The sequence below is a fragment of the Gossypium arboreum genome, chromosome 1 (genome assembly GCF_025698485.1).
Source record: "Gossypium arboreum isolate Shixiya-1 chromosome 1, ASM2569848v2, whole genome shotgun sequence".
Taxonomy (NCBI): domain Eukaryota; kingdom Viridiplantae; phylum Streptophyta; class Magnoliopsida; order Malvales; family Malvaceae; genus Gossypium; species Gossypium arboreum.
Genome location: NC_069070.1, coordinates 108,961,224 through 108,980,943, shown reverse-complemented (window position 1 = coordinate 108,980,943; position 19,720 = coordinate 108,961,224). Strand labels below are relative to the sequence as shown.

Here is a 19,720-nt window from a genome sequence, read left to right as displayed (position 1 = left end):
CTAGTTTTGCTTCATTCCCTAAAATGAATGTAGCAGTACATAACAATTATGAAAAATGAAAATATAGAGATTATGATGTTGTAATTGAGGATGTGATTGGAGACTAATCATGACAACATGAATAGATAGATTTTGATTTAAAATCCACACATGTTTTACGATGGTGATTATGAAATAAAGAATCAATGAAGGCATATAGAAGTCTATCCCACTAGATTTATTGCATTCCTTGAAGTGAATGTAAACATAAAGAAAATAAAAGATATAATCATGGACCACTAAAAATGGGAACATAGTAATAAATAAGGGAACAATGAGAGTTTTCAAGATAACTCTTTAAAGGGTAAAGATAACTTATGTTATCAATGTGATATGAAAGATTATTGGCCACATATGTGACATATGCCTAAATATAGTATTTTTGTTAATATTATTTGAGGAAGGATATTAGAATGTAGTAATAAATTCTATCATTATAGATAGAAAGTATTTATCTTATTTGGTACTAAAGCAAACAAATATTATTCCAATATTTGATAGTACAAAATTAGTTAAAAGCTCTAGAAGAGCAAATATATTAATATCTTGTGATGGCTAACCCATTGGTTTTAAATGATATTTATAATGGATCGATATTGAGATTGTGAATGAGGAAAATATTATATTTCATATGAATCACTATTGCTATAAATATCTATTTTGAAAGGATGAAAAAAGAGGATTGAGTTATTAATTTATATTTATTTTATAATCTTTGTAATTTTCTTTTATCATCATCCCGATTAAGGGGTTGGAAGCAAAATATTTGACTGTGAAAGATCTATTTATGAGCAATAAAATATGAAAAGCTCGTTATGGTTGGATGCACCTAAAGTTGTATTTTTTTTTAAATATTTGAAGATTTTAGTATATTCCCTGAAGCAAATATTGCATATAATTGTTTGGAAATTATATTTATTTTGTTGACTTAGTGACATTATAATATTCACATTAATTTAGACATTTCCAGTAGTAAATGTCATAATAGCGCTTACATGTGAATACAAAGTAAAAGGAATGATAGTAAAATTATTAATTTGTTACAATTTAGTACAATTGAAACACATGTTAAAGTACACAAGAAGCTTACTGATACAAATGCATTTATTACTTGGCGTGACCAGTTAGACCATCCTAGATCATATATGATGCAAAAATTAATTAAGAATTCATATGGACATTCATTAAAGAACCTGAAGATACTTTAATTTAAAAGAATTCTTATATGTTACTTGTTCTCAATGAAAATTGATTATTAGAAACTTACTAGCTAAAGTTGAGATTTAATGTCTTGCATTTCTAAAACAAATATGGGCTCATTCATCCACCATGTGGATGGTTTTGATATTATATGATTTTGGTAGATGCATCTACAAAATAATCACATTTGTGTTATCAAGTTGCAACCTATTGTTTGCAAGATTGCTTGTTTAAATAATTAATTTTAGATAATGCAATTAAAACTCATCTTGCAAATACTGATAAGTTTTTATCTCAATCTTTTATTGATTGAGTTTGAAAAACTTTTGTAAAAGTTAGCGCATAATGGTTTAGATAAATTATTAATTGAACACCTCTGACTAATGTCTAAACCATTACTTATGAGAACTAAACTTCCTATTTCAACTTGAGTTATGTTGATTTACGTGTTGTACGCATCAAGCCAATAAGTTATAAATACTCCCTATTACAATTGGTTTTTGATCAAGACCTAAATATTTCTCATCTTTGAATTTTTATATGTATGTATATGTTCTAATTGCTCCACCACAACACATAAAGATGACTGAACCCTCAAAGAAAGTTGGGAATATATATTAATTATAAGTTTCTTTGTATTATTAGATGTTTTTAATGCATTAGAAATTCAATTATGACATGATTTGTAATTACAATTTTGATTCGATAGTGTTCCCGACATTAGGGGTAGAGAAATAATAACTTATAATGGGGAGAGTAATTTGAACTAGAAGTTCAATAAGGATAACTCATTACAAGTTAACTGTTGGATGTATTTACAAACTTAATTAGAATAACCAATTGTTATATACCATCTAATATTTTAATTTGAATCAAAGTGCCAGTAGGACAATTAGTTAGAATAAATAATAGATTGATCGCTTCCAAAGATGAAAATTCTTCTAGATGGTCATATAACAGAGGCGGGTGCTTCAAAAGAGACCCAAGACATAACTAATAAGTAAAACTCCAGAAGAGATTTAGCTACCTAAAAATGAATTGTAAAATAATGAAAATAAGAGATTTCGATAAGTTATGTCAATTCGAGAAATTGTGGAACCGAATAATAAAATTGGTCAACAATGATTTTGCATGCAATATTATTATTGAAATAATGAAATAAAAGGAGGATCTTGAATAAATCTATTGAGAAATATAGATATTGAATAAATTGATTAAAACAGAAAGATACAACTCAAGTACAATTAAATTCGTGGAGTTTTTGGACCTGTAGTCCAAATACTAAAGGTATAAAGCCAAGGAGGGTACAATTGAAGTAGTTTTGCAAAAGCAGAATAAAAATATGATGTTTTTCGCTAGGTCTTGGCATTGATTATGAAAATATATAATATTCTTTTGTGGTGGATGCAATAACCTTTAGATATATTATTAAATTGATAATTTATAAAAGATTTAACTCGCGTCTAATGGTTATTGTTACAACCTTTTATGAATCACTATATAGTAAGGTTTATATTAAAATCCTTGAAAGATTTAGGATGCTAGAAGCATATTAAAATTCTCGAGAAATTGTTCATTTATATGAAGTGAAATAATTTGAACATATGTGGTAAATTTGACTTAGTGAATAGTAGTTGAAGGAGGATTATAAAATGATCAAAAATACTTATTTGTATTTTTATAAAAGAATCATTATTAAAGTTTGTTATGCTTATTGTTGAATCTCCTGAAGAGATCAAAATATATTTCCCAAATTTCCCTCACTAATGATTTTTAAAAGAATGATAATATAAATACTTATCAAATACATTTAAATAGCCACTTTTAAAACTAGTATTCAAGATTGAATACGTAAAATAATGAGAAAATATATGATGTGTTCATGAAAGGGAGTAAATACGTGTTGCACTCTTTCTCCTTTAACCGAGGTTTTGTCCCATTGAGTTTTCCTGGTAAGGTTTTTAATGAGGTAACATATTATGCGTATTATAGTTCGTGTACTCTTTTTCCTTCATTAGGTTTTTATCCCACAGAGTTTTTTTAATAAGGTTTTAACGAGCAAATTATCTACCAATGGACATCCAAGGGGGAGTGTTATGAATATCTTATTAAGTCAATGTCTATCATGATTAATTAAGATAAAGTTTTGATGTACTTTAAATTCTAATAGTTATTGGAATTAGATCTCTATTTTTTTTATACTTCTTATGCCTATAAATATAGACTCTGATGAAGCATTATAATCATCCCTTTGATTAATAAAGTACATTCTATACTGCTTTCATATTTTTTTTGTTTTTTATTCTCTCCATCTATCTTTATTTTATAACAATAAGATATTATTCTAACTATTGAATTGATGATGGTGGGTGGTAAGGAATAGGAATAAGGCGCAAATCTCTTTTTCTTCTAGAAGTAGCACCAAAGGTCTCAGTCATATCCAGATCCTCATTCTTCAAACCATTAGGGAGCTTCCAATCAAAATGATAAAGTAATTGTGCAAGGGAAAGCTCAACCACAGCCATACCATAGGATATGCCAGGACATATCCTCCTTCCAGCACCAAATGGAATAAACTCGAAGTTGGTCCCCTTATACTCAACTGAACTATCGATGAATCTCTCTGGATAGAACCTCTCAGCTTCATTCCAATAGTTGGAATCTCTTCCAATGGCCCATGCATTAACAATCACTTTGGTCTTGGCTGGTATCTCATATCTATTAATTTCACATCTCTTCCTACTTTCTCTTGGAAGTAGCAAAGGCAGCGGAGGGTGTAACCTTAGAGTTTCCTTCATAACTAACTTCAAGTACTTCAATTCATGAAGGTCTGATTCGTTGACATCCCCTGTTCTATCATAGACTTGCCTCACCTCGGCTTGTGCTTTTTCAAGGATTCTAGGATTTTTTATCAATTCCGACATTGCCCATTCTACTGCAGTTGAAGATGTCTCAGTTCCAGCAATGAGCATGTCCTGAATAGAAGTTCTACTCAGCTAAAACCACAGAACATCGTTATGCACATAAATAAACACGCAAGATATGAATCTACTAACCAGGATGACAGCTTTGATATTGTCAGTTCTTAAGGGAAATTCAAGGCCCCCGTGATCCTGGAGATTCAGAAGAACATCAACGAGATCATCTGTTACGTCATCACTGTCCTTCGGATTTGCATTGCCAGCTCTATGTTCTTCAATGATGGTTTCAAGCATCGCGTCCAAATCATGGTGCCACCTCTCAAGTTTGGCTCTCATCCCACTGATCATGGGAAGCAATTTGACGGAAGGAAACAGATCAGTAGTACTAAAACCACTCGCAGCTTCCACCAGTTTCCTCGCAATTGAAATGAATGCAGCATGTTGCTTGCATCTTGCGGCGAAAGCAGTCCTTAGAGTGATGTTATATGATGAGTTGCATAACATTTCTCCAAGGTTGATTTCTAATCCTGTGTTAGAATAGATGGATCGAATTAAACATGATACCTGCTCTTCTCTGATTGATCGGAATGATTGTACACGTTTCATACTTAGCAGCTCCAATGTGCAAACTTTTCGAAGCTGCCTCCAATAGTCTCCATATGGTGCAAAACCAATATCAGAAAAATTATATGCTATGATTTCTGCACCAAGAAGATAAGGCCTGGTAGCAAAACTGATATCATGTGTTTTCATCACTTCTTTAGCAGCCTCTGGAGAAGAAACAACAATGTGTGATAATTCACCAAGCTGTAGGTGCATCAGGGAACCATGCCTTTTGGCTAATTCGGTCAAGCGGTGATGGGGGAGAGAGAACATTAAAAGGTGCAAGTGGCCTATTAGAGGTAGCTTCCATGGTGCAGGGGGTAGATTCTTGGTCGAGTCCTTTATTTTGGATCTCATCCATAGCTTCAACACCAAGAAAATGAAGACAAGGAAGGTGAAGCACAATGGGAGCATCTTGAATTGGTTATCCATGATAGAACTATAGAAAACTGTTATTTATACACTTGCAGAATCTTGATACCTGCTTGTCTGTCAAAACTGACATTTTGTATGGATGGTTTAAATAAACATAATCTTCCTTAACGGCACATGCAAAAAATTAATTTCTTTTATGGCTAGAATCTGGGAATATCGTATAAGAGGCATAACCATGGAGAATCCTTTTCTTTTATCAATATCTTCACGTGTCTTCATTAATGCAACTTGGTTTAAATATTTATAGCAGAGATTTATAATGATACACCAGCTAAGATACTTCAACTCTTTTATTTTAAGCAAACTACCCAAAAGAACAATTGAAAATGATATCCGGAAAAAATACAGTTGTATTCCAATTAAATGGAAGATAGGTTTAAAAAGAAATGGCGTATCACATAGAAACAACCATTGAAGATAAATAGATAATACTCGACTTCTAAAATGAAAGAAAAACTCATTTTGGACTAAAGATAATCAAAGTGAGGCATTGAACATGAAATTCCATCTATATAATCTGCATATAAGGCAAACCATCTTAAAATTTCAAGCAGACTCGTAGAAAAACATGCATAGTCGCTCAAACTTCAAGCATTATTATACTAACATTAACTGAATCTCTCAAATTTTCAGGACCTGATATGTCAACATTGCGACGCCAAAAAGACATTGAACTGATCAAAAGACGTGGTATTCGAAGGTATTTCAGGCAACACCTTTAGATTTCTGTTAGACAACCTTTTCTAACGTGTATGAATCCCAATCCATATTCTATGATGAACAAAGACGATGTTTAAACTCAAGCGGCAGAGTTTCCTGTCGTCTAATTAGATGATACACATCATCATTAAATTAATAAGGTATAATGTTAAATTTAACCCTTAATATTTACATCTTCTATCAATTTGGCCTTTATTTATTTTTTTGCTAAATTAACCAAAAAGACCCTTTTTTCTAATTAGGTGTTTAGGCCCTTTTTTTATTTAGGAAAATAGGTTGTTTTTGCATTTTCCCTTTCTCTCTCCTAAGGTTAAGGTTTAGAACATTTGTAGGGTACGGGTTTTAGGTTATAGGTTTAGGGTTGTTTAGGGTATTTTGAAAGGCTTTAGGGTTTTCGGCTGAAACCGCGAAAGTTCATTGGTAGATTTGAGGGTCAAGAATGTGATAACGCGTCTCAAAACACATACTTTTCATATATCATGGCGGGATAGGACCATCACCTCAGAAACCCATCGTGGGGAAATCAATTCCGGGGTAATAATGCTTGATACGATTAGGGGTTAAGTCTAAGTGGAGGTCCCAGTCGACGATCGTGATGCGGTCACGGGTTCAAGTATAACTGGGGGGGCCAAGTGATGATCATTACGTGATCAAGAGTTCAAGGTTTTTGGATACTTGCAAATGATGCCCTATATATCATACATAAGATTGATACCATAATCTTAAGGAAAAACTTTGGGGACTTCCAATGTAATCAACATAATCTTTTTTCTATTTCTAAACAATCTATATCTTTAACCTTTCATTCTTATCTGAAAGCTAACACCGAGGTGGACACAAGAGGGCTCTCAGGTGGAGAGCGGATGTTTTGGCACAGTAGAGGTCAAACTCGGGTTGGCATGATAGCAGTTGTAGTTATTAATAGGTTGTTTAATAACGACAACTGTCGTCGCCCCAAAAGGAGCATCACCTTTACTGCACCGCAACAATCACCCCTCGCCTGAGAGTCCTCTTACGTCCACAACGATGTTGGCCTTCAAATAAGAAGGAATGTTAAAGATACCTGTTGCTTGAAAATGGAGAAAAAATATGTTGATTATCGCGGGAATCCCTTGAGTTTTTTTGTATGATTATGCCCTCAAACTTCTGTATGGTATTTATAGGGAATCATTTTTGGGTATCCGAAAAGATTGAGTTCGTGTCGTATAAAGATAGTCAACTAGCTCCCCCGTTATTCTCGGATCCATAACCATATAACAATTGTCGATTGAGACCTCTATGTAGACCTCCACACATAAAGTAAAATCACCTGAAACCCAACTTCCCTAGGATAGGTTTTAGAAGAAATAGTATCATCTCAGCAGGATATATGAAATGTGTGCATCTTGGAGCAATATCGCATTACTGACGACTTAATAATACCTCGAATATTAAGAAAATATTTTATAGAGGAGGGATGGAGAAGAGGGATGAAGATGTTTGAGGGACAATAAAGCTCGGTGTGTGAGACTCTTTTTTAGGCACAAGGAAGGGTTGGTTTACAAAGTAAAAATTTTCTTTCGTTGAAAATGTGCTAAACGAGTTGATGAATATAGTAAAAAATGTGGTTAAAGTGATAAAAAATACGAAGTGACGGGCACTTTTAATGTTTGGCAGAAGAAAAATGTTAGAGAAAGCACACTGAACTGAGGGAGCTTTCCTGCTGCTTTCCTACTGAATGTTAAAGTAACTTTGCAAAATACCCGAGGAGCACGTTATGAGGCATAAAATATTAGGGGAGCACGAGTGGGATGAAATTATATGACTTCTGAACATGTTTTGAATACTCCAGTGCACTTACATCATACAAAATTCAACGAATGCATGCATTCATAAATGAATTTCGAAGCACATATTCCCTTTCTCCCTATATTATTTTCCTATACAACAGACGCAATTTTCATAACTTAGACACGCAGGAAATTAATATCAAACATCGAATAGTTGTGTTGTGAGAGTTGTGTGTACTTCTTTGGACATTCCTCTACTTATTTTTTTGCTTTTGTTAATTCAATTCGTGACCGATATTAAAATGAGCTAACGAATGAAATCCATTATTTACTACGACAGTCAAACCTATAGCACAAAGCCGGGGTGGTGTTTGTAGGAGCGAAGTCTGTGGAATTGGCATTCAATCCTACCATTTAATTGCATGAGCTATAGGCCAGAATCAGGAGGAAATTTAGAGTACCGACTTGGGAAACAATTTTAGAGTTGCAATGTAGATTTCTTGCCTCTATTGACCTCTATAGGTATGAGATATTCGACGTGGCTAGTGAGGTCCATCTTGAGATGGTGATATCATTGCACTACTCAAGTAGAAATGTTGTAATGGACTTATATGTCGAGTTCGCCGAGGCTGATGGATCTGGCCCATCTTTGACCATCATTGCGGTGAATACAGGAGCCGAAGTTGAAGTAGAAAGTCCTACTACACGGTTGTGTAGTGGGTTCACCGCCCTATTACAAAGCGGCTACTACAATGTTCCTGAAACATCTATGGGCAGACACTAATTGATCTCCGACACGAATCTAAAATTTGGTGGCCAATACAGATCAGGGTTTAAGCATAACCCAAATTTGGACACTCGAGCTTAATATTCAATCAATGCTTCAATTTCAACTTCGGCACTAAGTTGATGTCATTGGGTGGAAGAAGGTATATAAAGGGATCATTGACATGCATCGGACATCAAACTGGTGCATTTTTTGACGAGCACATAGGTTGTAGGAGAATCGGTGACCTACTTATTTCAATTGGGACCAGAACCCCCTGCTCGAAGGTGATAATAAAGAAGTAGATGAGAAAGAAGATGCAACCCTACAAAGAATGTACAGGTGAGTAATAAGGGGTAGTAGATGCAGTTGATAGGGTAGAGTTAAACCCTGAGCTGATCCAGCAGCATGGTTAAGATGGTTCAGAAGTGGTACTATTTTCTAAATCGGAGCTAGTTCCAACGAAGTTGGAACCTTACGGATCTAATGATGATGCATTGAACAATGCTCTGAATCCAGATCTGCGATCTAGGGCATATAAACTTTTGTCGCTACATAATGAACATCAACCTATCAGTCGGTGGTGATTTCAAGTCACAGAGCATGTGCCCCACTTGAGTCAAAATCTCAATTTTTTAGTCACGAAATATGCTAGGCACGACCACGACATGTCATGGGCATCATATCGTGTGAAACTAACAACAGGGACTTGCAATTGTAAGAGATTCCAAGCACTTTGATTCTCATGTGCACATGTAATTACGGCATGTGGGAATGTACAAATTAAGTACGCGCCTTACATCAATGACATCTATTGATTAGAACGCATTTACAGTGTGGATTCCTGAATTCCCACTTGTCCCATATGAGAGTATGTGGCTGCTGGTGTCCAGTGCATCGTACGAGTTGGTGCCGAACAAGGACCTACATGGCATCCCCAAAGGTTACCCAAATTCCTCCTAGATAAGGAACATTATGGATATTTGGGAAAGGGATAGGCAACCGAGATTATGTGGGTATTATAGAAACCCAAGGCATACAAAGACAACATGTTCTCTATACAAGGGTACATTGGGGCCTCAACGTCGATAGCATTATTTTCTTCAAAATAATATATTCATTACAATGTTTCTATTATTTAGGTGTTCCAAATTTTTTATTTCTTATTAACGTATGCATAATTCACGTTAGATAATAATGAAGACAAATGTGATGTTTGAATGAAAAACCTCGGTTTATTTATTTATGTCATATATATTTACGTCGCTTTGTTTAGAAAAAAATACATCAATCGCGTAGTTGAAAATGTGTGCCACAAGGTATTGGACGACGGTTGCGTGGAGGATTTCTATAGGGGATCGAAGGTTCGGGCCTATAGACTTTCTTGTCAGCATCGTCAACACCTCCACCCGTACCTAGAAATGGGCCTTGAGCTTTTTCTCCTGCTACGCCAGTGTCATCATCATCCTCTATGGTTAACTATTGTGTTGTCCTAGCCTCTCATCGTGTATCCCCTACTCCCACGATCGATGGTTGCGTCGATGAGCCACCCTGATAAAATAATGATGCGGAAGGTGTTTGTGTCACTATCAACATGTAACCATAAGGTACCCCAAACTCCAGGCACATCACCATTGCTGTCGGCATCAAAATTGGCATCGACTGCTGCATGGGCGTCTATATCGGTGTCGTCGTTAGTGGTGATGCATGCGTCGGCATCTAGCCAGACATTTGGGTCAACATCAACGTCGGCATGGGGATGAAAAATACAGGGGATGTCATTACCCTAAAATATTTACCTATGGGAATAAAAGAACCAGCCACGTACGGTGGTGGTGTATAGTGCGATGCTTGTGAAAAATAAAACATAGGGTTAGGGAAATGAAGAGGAATAAGTGAAGTGAACTAACCGTGATATTGTGTAAACGTAAGTGGCATTTCTTCTATCAGAGTTTATGAGAAACCCATTGTAAAATCGAGTCCCCTCTTACGTTGCTCTGTAGCAGTCATCATTACCTATTCAATTGAATTTTTCTACTCCCCACCTCTTGCGATAGCAAATACAACTTCTCGGTGACTTTAAACCACGTTATGTAATCGATATATGTCTCCATTTCTACTGAGTAAAATGGTTCGCAGATGGGAAAGGATTCCATCATACGATTCCAAGCCTTGATGTGCTCCTTATGCTTCTCTACCCAATCCTTGTCGTTCTTCCCTCGAATGTCCACCTTGTGTAGCTCCTTTATGTCTCGTGGTGGCGGTGAAATCTGTTGCCTCCACCTGAACTATCGTAACACCCGATCTAATTCGTACATTTCTACCGTCACATACACTATCAACGATACCTTCGCATCCCATATCTCCTGATTAGCAAACACTTTTGGCAGGATGCAAGGTATGGTATCGGTGTCGGCATACAACATCCATTCAAAATGAAAAGCAGAATTGTAATTATCGTTACATACAATTTTTTTTAATAATCATTGCATAATTGATATAGGTTCAAAAGAATAAGTAATCAACCTCGGTTTCGAAGCGTTGATCTAACAGCAGCCTAAAATCTTTAAGCTCCTAGGACAATCCCACATAACTCGACTCATGGTTCCACCTGTACAGGCAATATGTTAGTCGAAACATATAATAAATAAAAATATTTACTATACAAACTACGTATTTATTAATAAATGATGTTCATCTCATCACTAACAGGAACACGTATGGGTCAATCACTTTAAGACATAGAAACGGTAGTCGCCACCAAGCCCACGACTTCAGCAGGAGTAGGCAACCACCGATCAACATCATATTCGGTATCGTGGCCCAACACAGCTCCAGATATAATGTGGACAAGACAACATATATCCAACTTAGTTTTCCTTATTGATTGAAGTCCACTAGATGTAGTAGCCACCTTACATGCACCAAATTTCAAGATTTATCGGGCATTAAAATGCCCCTGATTAATCTTACGATGAATGTTTAGGCATATTGTTCTATGACCTCCTATGTTGGGTCTTCAATAAGCTCTTCGAAATTATCCTCCAACTAGTTGATCAATATCCAACCACCATCAAACTTGTTCAGGACCTTCCACAACATTGCTTTGCAAAGGTCAAATTTACCAGGAACGATCATTGATCACGTGATGATTGGCTCAACACCGGCAGACCGAGTTGTAACACAATATCCTCGAGTATGATTGTACACTCGCCGCATGGAAGGTGGAAAGTGTGTGCTTCGGTCCTCTATCTTTCCCCAAACACGCTGATTAGTGTAGGACCGAGTTTGCAACCCTCGTGCATGCGAGATGTATGCAAAAATCCAACCTCTTGCAAGTAGCCACAAATTTGAGGGATCGGAGGCTTTCCCATATTATGTATGAACCCCTCCAAAATACGATCATCCGCTTATTTATAACAAAAAAAAATCATTTCAAATTATAAAAAAATTTAATTAAATTTAACATAATTGAAATAACGAAATTTAAAATTTTGTCTTATCATTGCTGCTTGGGCGGTGGAAATATGTTTGTCGTCAAAAAGAATTAGAGAGGCGGTCGTTCATGAGGAATTAATCCAAACGAATAAAATATGATGTAATTAAAAATAATAATATTTTTAAATGAGAATATCGATGAATTTAGAACAAAAAGATTGAGAGAGTTGAAAGAGTTTGAGAGAGTTGAAAGAATAATGTGAATGAAAGAAATGAAATTTGAGAATTTATAGGTTAAAAAAAAGTGACCGTTACCCCCCTTAATTTTTTTACCATTACAGTGCCAACATTCAAAAAGCCATTGGTTTTTTTACTGTTGAAGGAAAGCGCATCCAGTTGACATGGCAACCAATAAGGCAACACACGTATTGTTTATATTGACATAACACAATTTTTATATGCCACGTTAACAAATAATTTAAAAATTATAAAAATATTTTAAAAATCAAAAGGATGTATAAAAAGTTCATAAAAATTTAAAAGAAATATGGAAGTACATGTGAATTATTATGCAAGGTGCAATGTTTAAAATTTTAACATTTTAGTTTGTAATTTTACTAAAAAATAATTTTACACTTTTAAAAGGTTGATAGCCAAATTTAACTCTTTTTTTTAAGGTTAAAGGTCAACTTTAGTTTAAAAATAAAATAAAAACTTAACGCTAAATTTAACATTATGCCAATTTAAAATTACATTAATTTGATTTCATTTTTAATGATGTATGGTAATATGATTTAGTAATTATACATAAACTTAACTCATCTTTTTAGGCTAAATTCGCTATTAACCCATGGATTTAATTTATGTACTTTTATTTGGTCATTTTAGTCCCTAAACTTTTTAAAATTTAAAATTCCAATCTTTATGGAATAGTGATTATTAAATTCATTAAGTAGAGTTTTGATATTTCAAAAATTTGATGTGTCAAACATATTATCATATTTGTAATATCATGTCAGCTTATTATTTGTACATGTTCGAATGGTCATCCTAAAAGGGAAAACGTGCAAGTGAGCTCCTAGTTAGCTTGTGGTAGGCTTACTATTTGGGTACCTTTCTAGCTCACCGCGTATCTTAACTCAAATAGCGGTATAACAGAAGAGTGCTAGTGTCAATGGATAATAGAGTGAGCTCATATGTATGCACAAGACTTGTGTAAGGGGGTTTCTTGGATGTCACAAGGGTTTCCACCACCTAAAAGTTCAAGATCATCAAATCCATATAAAATGTGAGTCTCAAGTTGTAAAGGTCAGACCTTACAGGCACGCGATGGTGCCAAAAAAAAAAAATTAGGATATTTGTGGAAGAAATGAATGAGGCTAGAATCATTTAGGATAACACTAATATTACATTTGGTTGGAGTATTATTTTTTGTTCATGTTTAAGTATGAGTTACAAATATATTATTTTAATTGGTAATATTAGTTACTCTCATAATTTATTTTTAGTAAAGAGAAGGGAAAAAATTTTGCTTATTTCGAAGAGATCTTATTTTTTACAAGAGTTTTTACTCTTATTTCTAATTTCAAGTTTAAATTTGTACTAGCTATTTTTTATTTTATGTCTAACTATTATAATACATATGTAATAAATAAGTATTTTCCTCATATTATGACACTAATAATCAAACGAGACATATATAAATCCTTTGCATCACATTTGTTCTTGTGAAAATGAAATATAGGTATTGGAGAAAGCATGTGGACTACTAAGAGCTTAACGAATTAGTTAACGCTTAGAGTGTGTTTAGTTCACCGAATTTTAGATATGTCTCGTAATAATATTAAGGATGGAATGTAAGATTATATTATTTGGTTCATTTTGACTAGAATATAAGATTCATATGTTTGATTGACGAAATATAATATTACTCAAAAACAAATTTTATCATATTGCCCTTGTTATAGAATTTTATCTTTACAAGTTCTCTTCCTTAAATATTTTTAATCTCATTTTTTATATACCACCTTGATTTTATCATATCAATTCAACTTTAAAATTACAACAACTAACCGATCTCTTTGCTTGTTTAAAATTACAAGTGACAGATATCTTTACTTCAGATATCATTTTTTTATCATAATTTTTTTTCCAATTAATAATCACTCATAAAATAAACAACAATTAGAGACTGAAGTGAATTGAAATTAAACACGATAAGGTAATACTCTTTACCCTTCAAATATGTTAAATACAACCGATAAAATTAATTATTCTTTATTAAAAAAGTAATTATTCTAAAAGGCTTCACTCACCTCTTAATAATGAAAATAAATTTTAAGTATTTATTGAAAAGTCCTTCACCTTTGTAATATTTTGTTAATTAATGAGATGACATATTATGGTGCATTAGTTGTAAATAGGACTCATGTACTGAGAGTGCATCAAATCTAATCTCTTAATGTAAATGATAATAAAAATTTACTTCAACATAGTTATTTTACTGATTGAGTCTTAACTAGATTGACAGTATAATAGGACGTGGGTTCAAGCGTGCTGAAGCACAAAAAACTGATATAATTAGAATAACGTGAAAGCATCACATAATACCTCATATTCTATGTATTCAATCTTAAATACTAGCTTTTCAAATGACCATTTGAATGTATTTGCTAAGCATTTATATCAACATTCTTTTGAAAGTAGTGAGTGAGAGAAAATTTTGGGGAAAAGATATTTTGAGCTCTTCAAAAGTTTCAACAATAATCATAACAAACTTTAATCATGGTTCCTCTATAAAAATACAAATAGGTATTTTGGATCATTTTATAATCCTCTTTCTGCTACTATTGACTAAGTCAAATTTACCACATGTGTTCAATTATTTCAATTCATATAAATGAACAATTTGCCGATAATTTCATTCAATTTGCTTCTGGCATTTGAAATCCTTCAAGAATTTTAATATAAACTTTACTATTTAGTGATTTATAAAAGGTTGTACCAACAACCATCAGACAAAAGTTAAATCTTTTATGAATTGTTAGTTTAATAATATATCTGAAGGTTATTACATCCACCACAAAAGAATATTATATCTTTTCATAATCAATTCTAGAACTTAGCGAAAAACTTCATATTTTTATCTCGCTTTTGCAAAGCTACTTCATTTGCACCCTCACTGGCTTTATATCTTTAGATATTTGGATTACTAGTCCAAAAACTCCACAAATTTAATTATACTTGAGTTGTGTCTTTCTATTTGACCAATATATTCCATATCTATATTTTTCAATATATTTATTCAATATCCTCTTTTTATTTCTTCATTTCAATAATAATATTGCATACAAAATCATTGTCGACCACTTTTATTACTGGTTCCACATTTTCTCAAATTGACATAACTTATCGAGTTCTCTTATTTTCACTATTTTAATCTTTAGTTCCAGGTACCTGAATCTCTTCTGGAGTTTTAGTTATTAGTTATGTATTAGGTCTCTTTCGCCTCTATTGTATAACCATCTAGAAGAATTTTTTAATCTTTGGAACCGATCAATCTATTATTTATTTTAACTTATTGTCCTACTAGGGCTTTGGTTCAAAATATTATATGGTATATACATTTGATTCTTCTCATTAAGTGTGTAAATACATCTGACAATTAACTTGTAATGAGTTATCATTGTTGAACTTCTGGTTCAAATTACACTCCCCCTAACTCATTACAAGTTATTTAATTTCTCTCCCCCTAATGTTTGGAAACCTATCGAATCAAAATGGTAATCACAAATCATGTCATAATTGAATCTTCAATATATTCAAGACATCTAATAATACAAAGAGACTTGTAATTAATATATATTCCCAACTTTCTTTGAGGATTCACTCATCTTTATGCGTTGTGGTGGAGCAATTGGAACAATACACACATACAAAAATTCAAATATAGGAAATATTTATCTCTTGATCAAAAATCAATTGTAATAAGGAGTATTTATAACTTATTGGCTTGATGTGTACAACACATAAATCAACATAATCCCATATTGAAAGAGGAAGTTTAGTTCTCATAACTTATGGTTTAGACATTAATCAAAGGTGTTCAATCAATAATTTCTCTAAACCATTATGCGCATAAATAACAAACTTTTACAAAAGTTTTTCAAACTCAATCAGTAAAAGACTGAGATATAAACTAGCCAGTATTAGCAAGATGAATTGTCTTAATTGCATGATTTGAAATTAGTTATTTAAACAAGCAATCTTGCAAATAACATGTTGCAAGTCGGTAACACATATGTGATTATTTTATAGATGCATTTACCAAAATCATATAATATCAAAATCATCCACACGGTGGATGGATGAACCCATATTCATTTTAGAAAGGCAAGACATTAAATCTCAACTTTAACTAGTGAGTTTCTAACAATCAATTTTTATTGAGAACAAGCAACAAATGAGAATTCTTTAAATTAAAGAATCTTCTGGCTCTTTAGTAAATTTCCATATGAATTCTCAATTAATTTTCACATCATATATGATTTAGGATTGTCTAATTGGTCAGCCAAGTAGTAAATGTATTTGTATCAGTAAACTTTTGATTTACTTTAATATGTGTTTCAATTGTACTAAACTGTAACAAATTGATACTTTTACTATCATTCCTTTTACTTTGTATCCACATGTATCTATTGTGACATTTACTACTAGAAATGTCTAAATCAATGTGAAGTCTATAATGTCACTTTGTCAATAAATATAATTTCCAAATAATTATATGCAATATTCACTTCAAGAATAATCTCAAAATCTTCAAATACGGGACATTTGGTTTAGTGGTATGATTCTTGCTTCGGATACGAGAAGTCCCAAGTTTGATTCAAAATATTTTTAAAACCCTTTTAACAAGAGTTTTGCATAATCAATTAACTACCAAGAATAACTGCCTAGGTCATGTATAGAAACAAACATATATTAAATATATCAATAAACGTCACATATCAAACATAAAAATATGACATAATGAAAAACTAACAATTTTTTTCATAACCATCATCATAAACATGCATGAAATTTAATTCAAAATCCAACCATCCAAGCTTATAGAACTCTCCATTTACAATTGTTCATGCCATTTCTCTAAATAATTAACAAATGGAATAATATAAAACGATGAACTACTACTTTTAATAATTCTTTGAACTAAATCAAACCGAATAACCATAAAGTTCATTGGTTTGTTAACACAAATTTGCATACTAGATATATTTTAACCAAATATATTATTTAATTATAAAACCTACTATAGCGACATAAATAAATTAGTTAATATTTATTTTCATGAACAAATGAGATGCTAAAAACAATATGTAACCCATGTAATCAAAACTTAAAAAAGATTATCTTAAATATTTAAACCATATATCAAGTCGATTTAATATTTAAAGATGTACCTTTTTTTTTACGTTGAGTCTTGACAATTTTATCAAGAAGTAAGAAAATAAAACTCCAAAGAGTAGACTTTGAATCCAATCAAAATCTATTAATAGAAAATTTTGAGAGTGGATCTTATTTTCTAGTGTACAACAAATACATAACCAATGAATATTTTTCATATATAAGTTTTATCTCTTGTAAGTTCTCATTAGTAATAGAAAAGTTTAAGCTAGGTTTAATTTATGAACAAAATAGGATTCACGATATAAAACCCAAAACAGAACTCGTACCATCGTGTTTACAAAACCTTACAGTTCAAAACCGACTGACAAAATGGAAACTGAAAGTACAAACTAAAATTTATTTTTCACTGAGACTATTCGAGACCTCCGCATATCAAGTCCAGCGTCAGAATTCAGAAAAGTACCTGAAAGGGAAACACTAAGGGGGTGAGCTACTCAAGCTTAGTGTAAGTTCTAATCGAGACTAAAAATAGAATTACGGAATTCAATTCAATAGCGCAACAAATTTACAAATATTCACTGAGTTAGAAGGTAAACTTGGAACTAACATCCCAACAGAACATAACACTCAAGCACACCAAATCACACACAGATAGACAGATTACAGTCAGATAGTCTAGCACCCAGAACACACAAATAGATGCGTATGAAATGCAGACAAGTAATAAAACCCACCTATCTAGCCAGCACACCTCTTCGTCCCCCGATCACACTCTATAAGAGCTGTTTAAGCTCATCCAACCAAAACACACCACATGGGACCTCGAAGGCCTATCCAACCCTACACACCATGTATGTGGACCAAGCCACTCCGATATTAATATGCAGCAGAGCTAGCGTTTGTGTTGTACAGTGCAATGCGATAACCCGCTGTATAGATATGTTACAGTTTAAACTGCCAGATCAGATCAGAATCAATCTCCCTTCTCTTCGCAATCCCACCTAAAACATTACTTTATGTAAGTGTTCGTATGCATATAATCTCACAGAATAGTGGCACCTTAACAGACGGTCAGACATAACAGATATGCACACACACATACATATCCAGTTAACCGGGTTTAGAATCAGACATCTCACACACATCAGTCACAAATTACACATGAACAGAAACCTGTAGCAAAGTCTTATTCCCCTCACTAAAGCCCAGCCAAGAGTCGAAACAAATAAAAACACGATTCCAGATCAAAACGTACACAAAATCAATACAAGTGACTTAAGGCTACACGCCCCTATACTCTAGCCGTGTGAAACTCCTAGGCCGTGTGGGAGGTCAAACGCCCATGTGAAGAGGGGCACATGGCGGTGTGGATGAAACACACACCCGTGTGACTAAGGAACACACCTGTATGGACCAGGGACATGGCCGTGGGAACAGGCCGTGTAACTCACTATCCATTTGTACTAAAATAGAGTACAGGACAGACACGGCCATGTGAAGATCTCATAAGCCCGTGTGTCCACCAGACACGGTCGTGTGTCCAAAACACACGCCCGTGTAGGATCTTTAAATATAACACCTCTTACCTGTATCTAATGCCAAAATAGGGTACGAGGCATTACCAGACTTATACACAAGCAATCATATAAAACCAAGATGTAAATTTCCATCCAAATTTAAAACTTTTCATATACATTCATATCGCTCCTAAAATGAACCTACTAGGCCCAAAACATGCATTAGAAGCGGTTCGAGACTAAACTGAGAACTTTAGAAAATTTTACAACATTTAGAAAAAAATTTCACTAAACAGGGGTCACGCGCCTGTGTGGGCAGGCCGTGTGGTCACAAATACCCGTGTCCCTAACCCGTGTAACTCACTGTTTGTCATCTAAGAGTAAATTGAAGTCACACAGCCAAGGCACATGCCCGCGTGCTTAAGCCGCGTAGTCAATTTAATTTTCATAATTTTTTATAACATAGGTGCAGACTTCACACGCCTAGGGCACAAGCCCATGCCTGAGGCCGTGTCATCCACATGGCTGAGACACACGCTCATATCTCTACCTATGTGCTCAAATCTAATCATTCTGTTTTGCAACAATTAAGGTGCAAGGGACACACGGCCGGAACACACACCCACAGGGCAAGCCGTGTGTCACACACGGCCTAGACACACGCCCGTGTACCTATCTGTGTAGACAAAAACAAGGCTATTTACCAAGCCATTTTGTCACCCTTCCATGCACATACTTACACAACAACATCTAGCACCAATCCAAGCATATACATACAACCAATTCAGCCATAATCAAGACATCAACACCTCATTCACATACTAACATTTATCATACACAAACTTTACACACATATCAATTCAAATCATGCAAATTCCCACATCCATGAAAAACATCATTATATGT

At 33.8% G+C, this 19,720-nt stretch overlaps 1 protein-coding gene across 1 annotated transcript; it reads right to left on the bottom strand.

Annotated features, from left to right (window-relative positions):
* Positions 1–3,469: 3,469 nt before the first annotated feature.
* LOC108482294 (premnaspirodiene oxygenase-like) lies at positions 3,470–5,251 on the bottom strand. The gene is made up of 2 exons (XM_017785419.2): positions 4,296–5,251; positions 3,470–4,214 (listed from the first exon to the last, which is right to left on the bottom strand). The coding sequence occupies exons 1-2, from the start codon at positions 5,193–5,195 to the stop codon at positions 3,588–3,590; spliced, it is 1,527 nt and encodes a 508-aa protein (XP_017640908.1). The 5' UTR covers positions 5,196–5,251; the 3' UTR covers positions 3,470–3,587.
* Between the last annotated feature and the right edge of the window lie 14,469 nt (positions 5,252–19,720).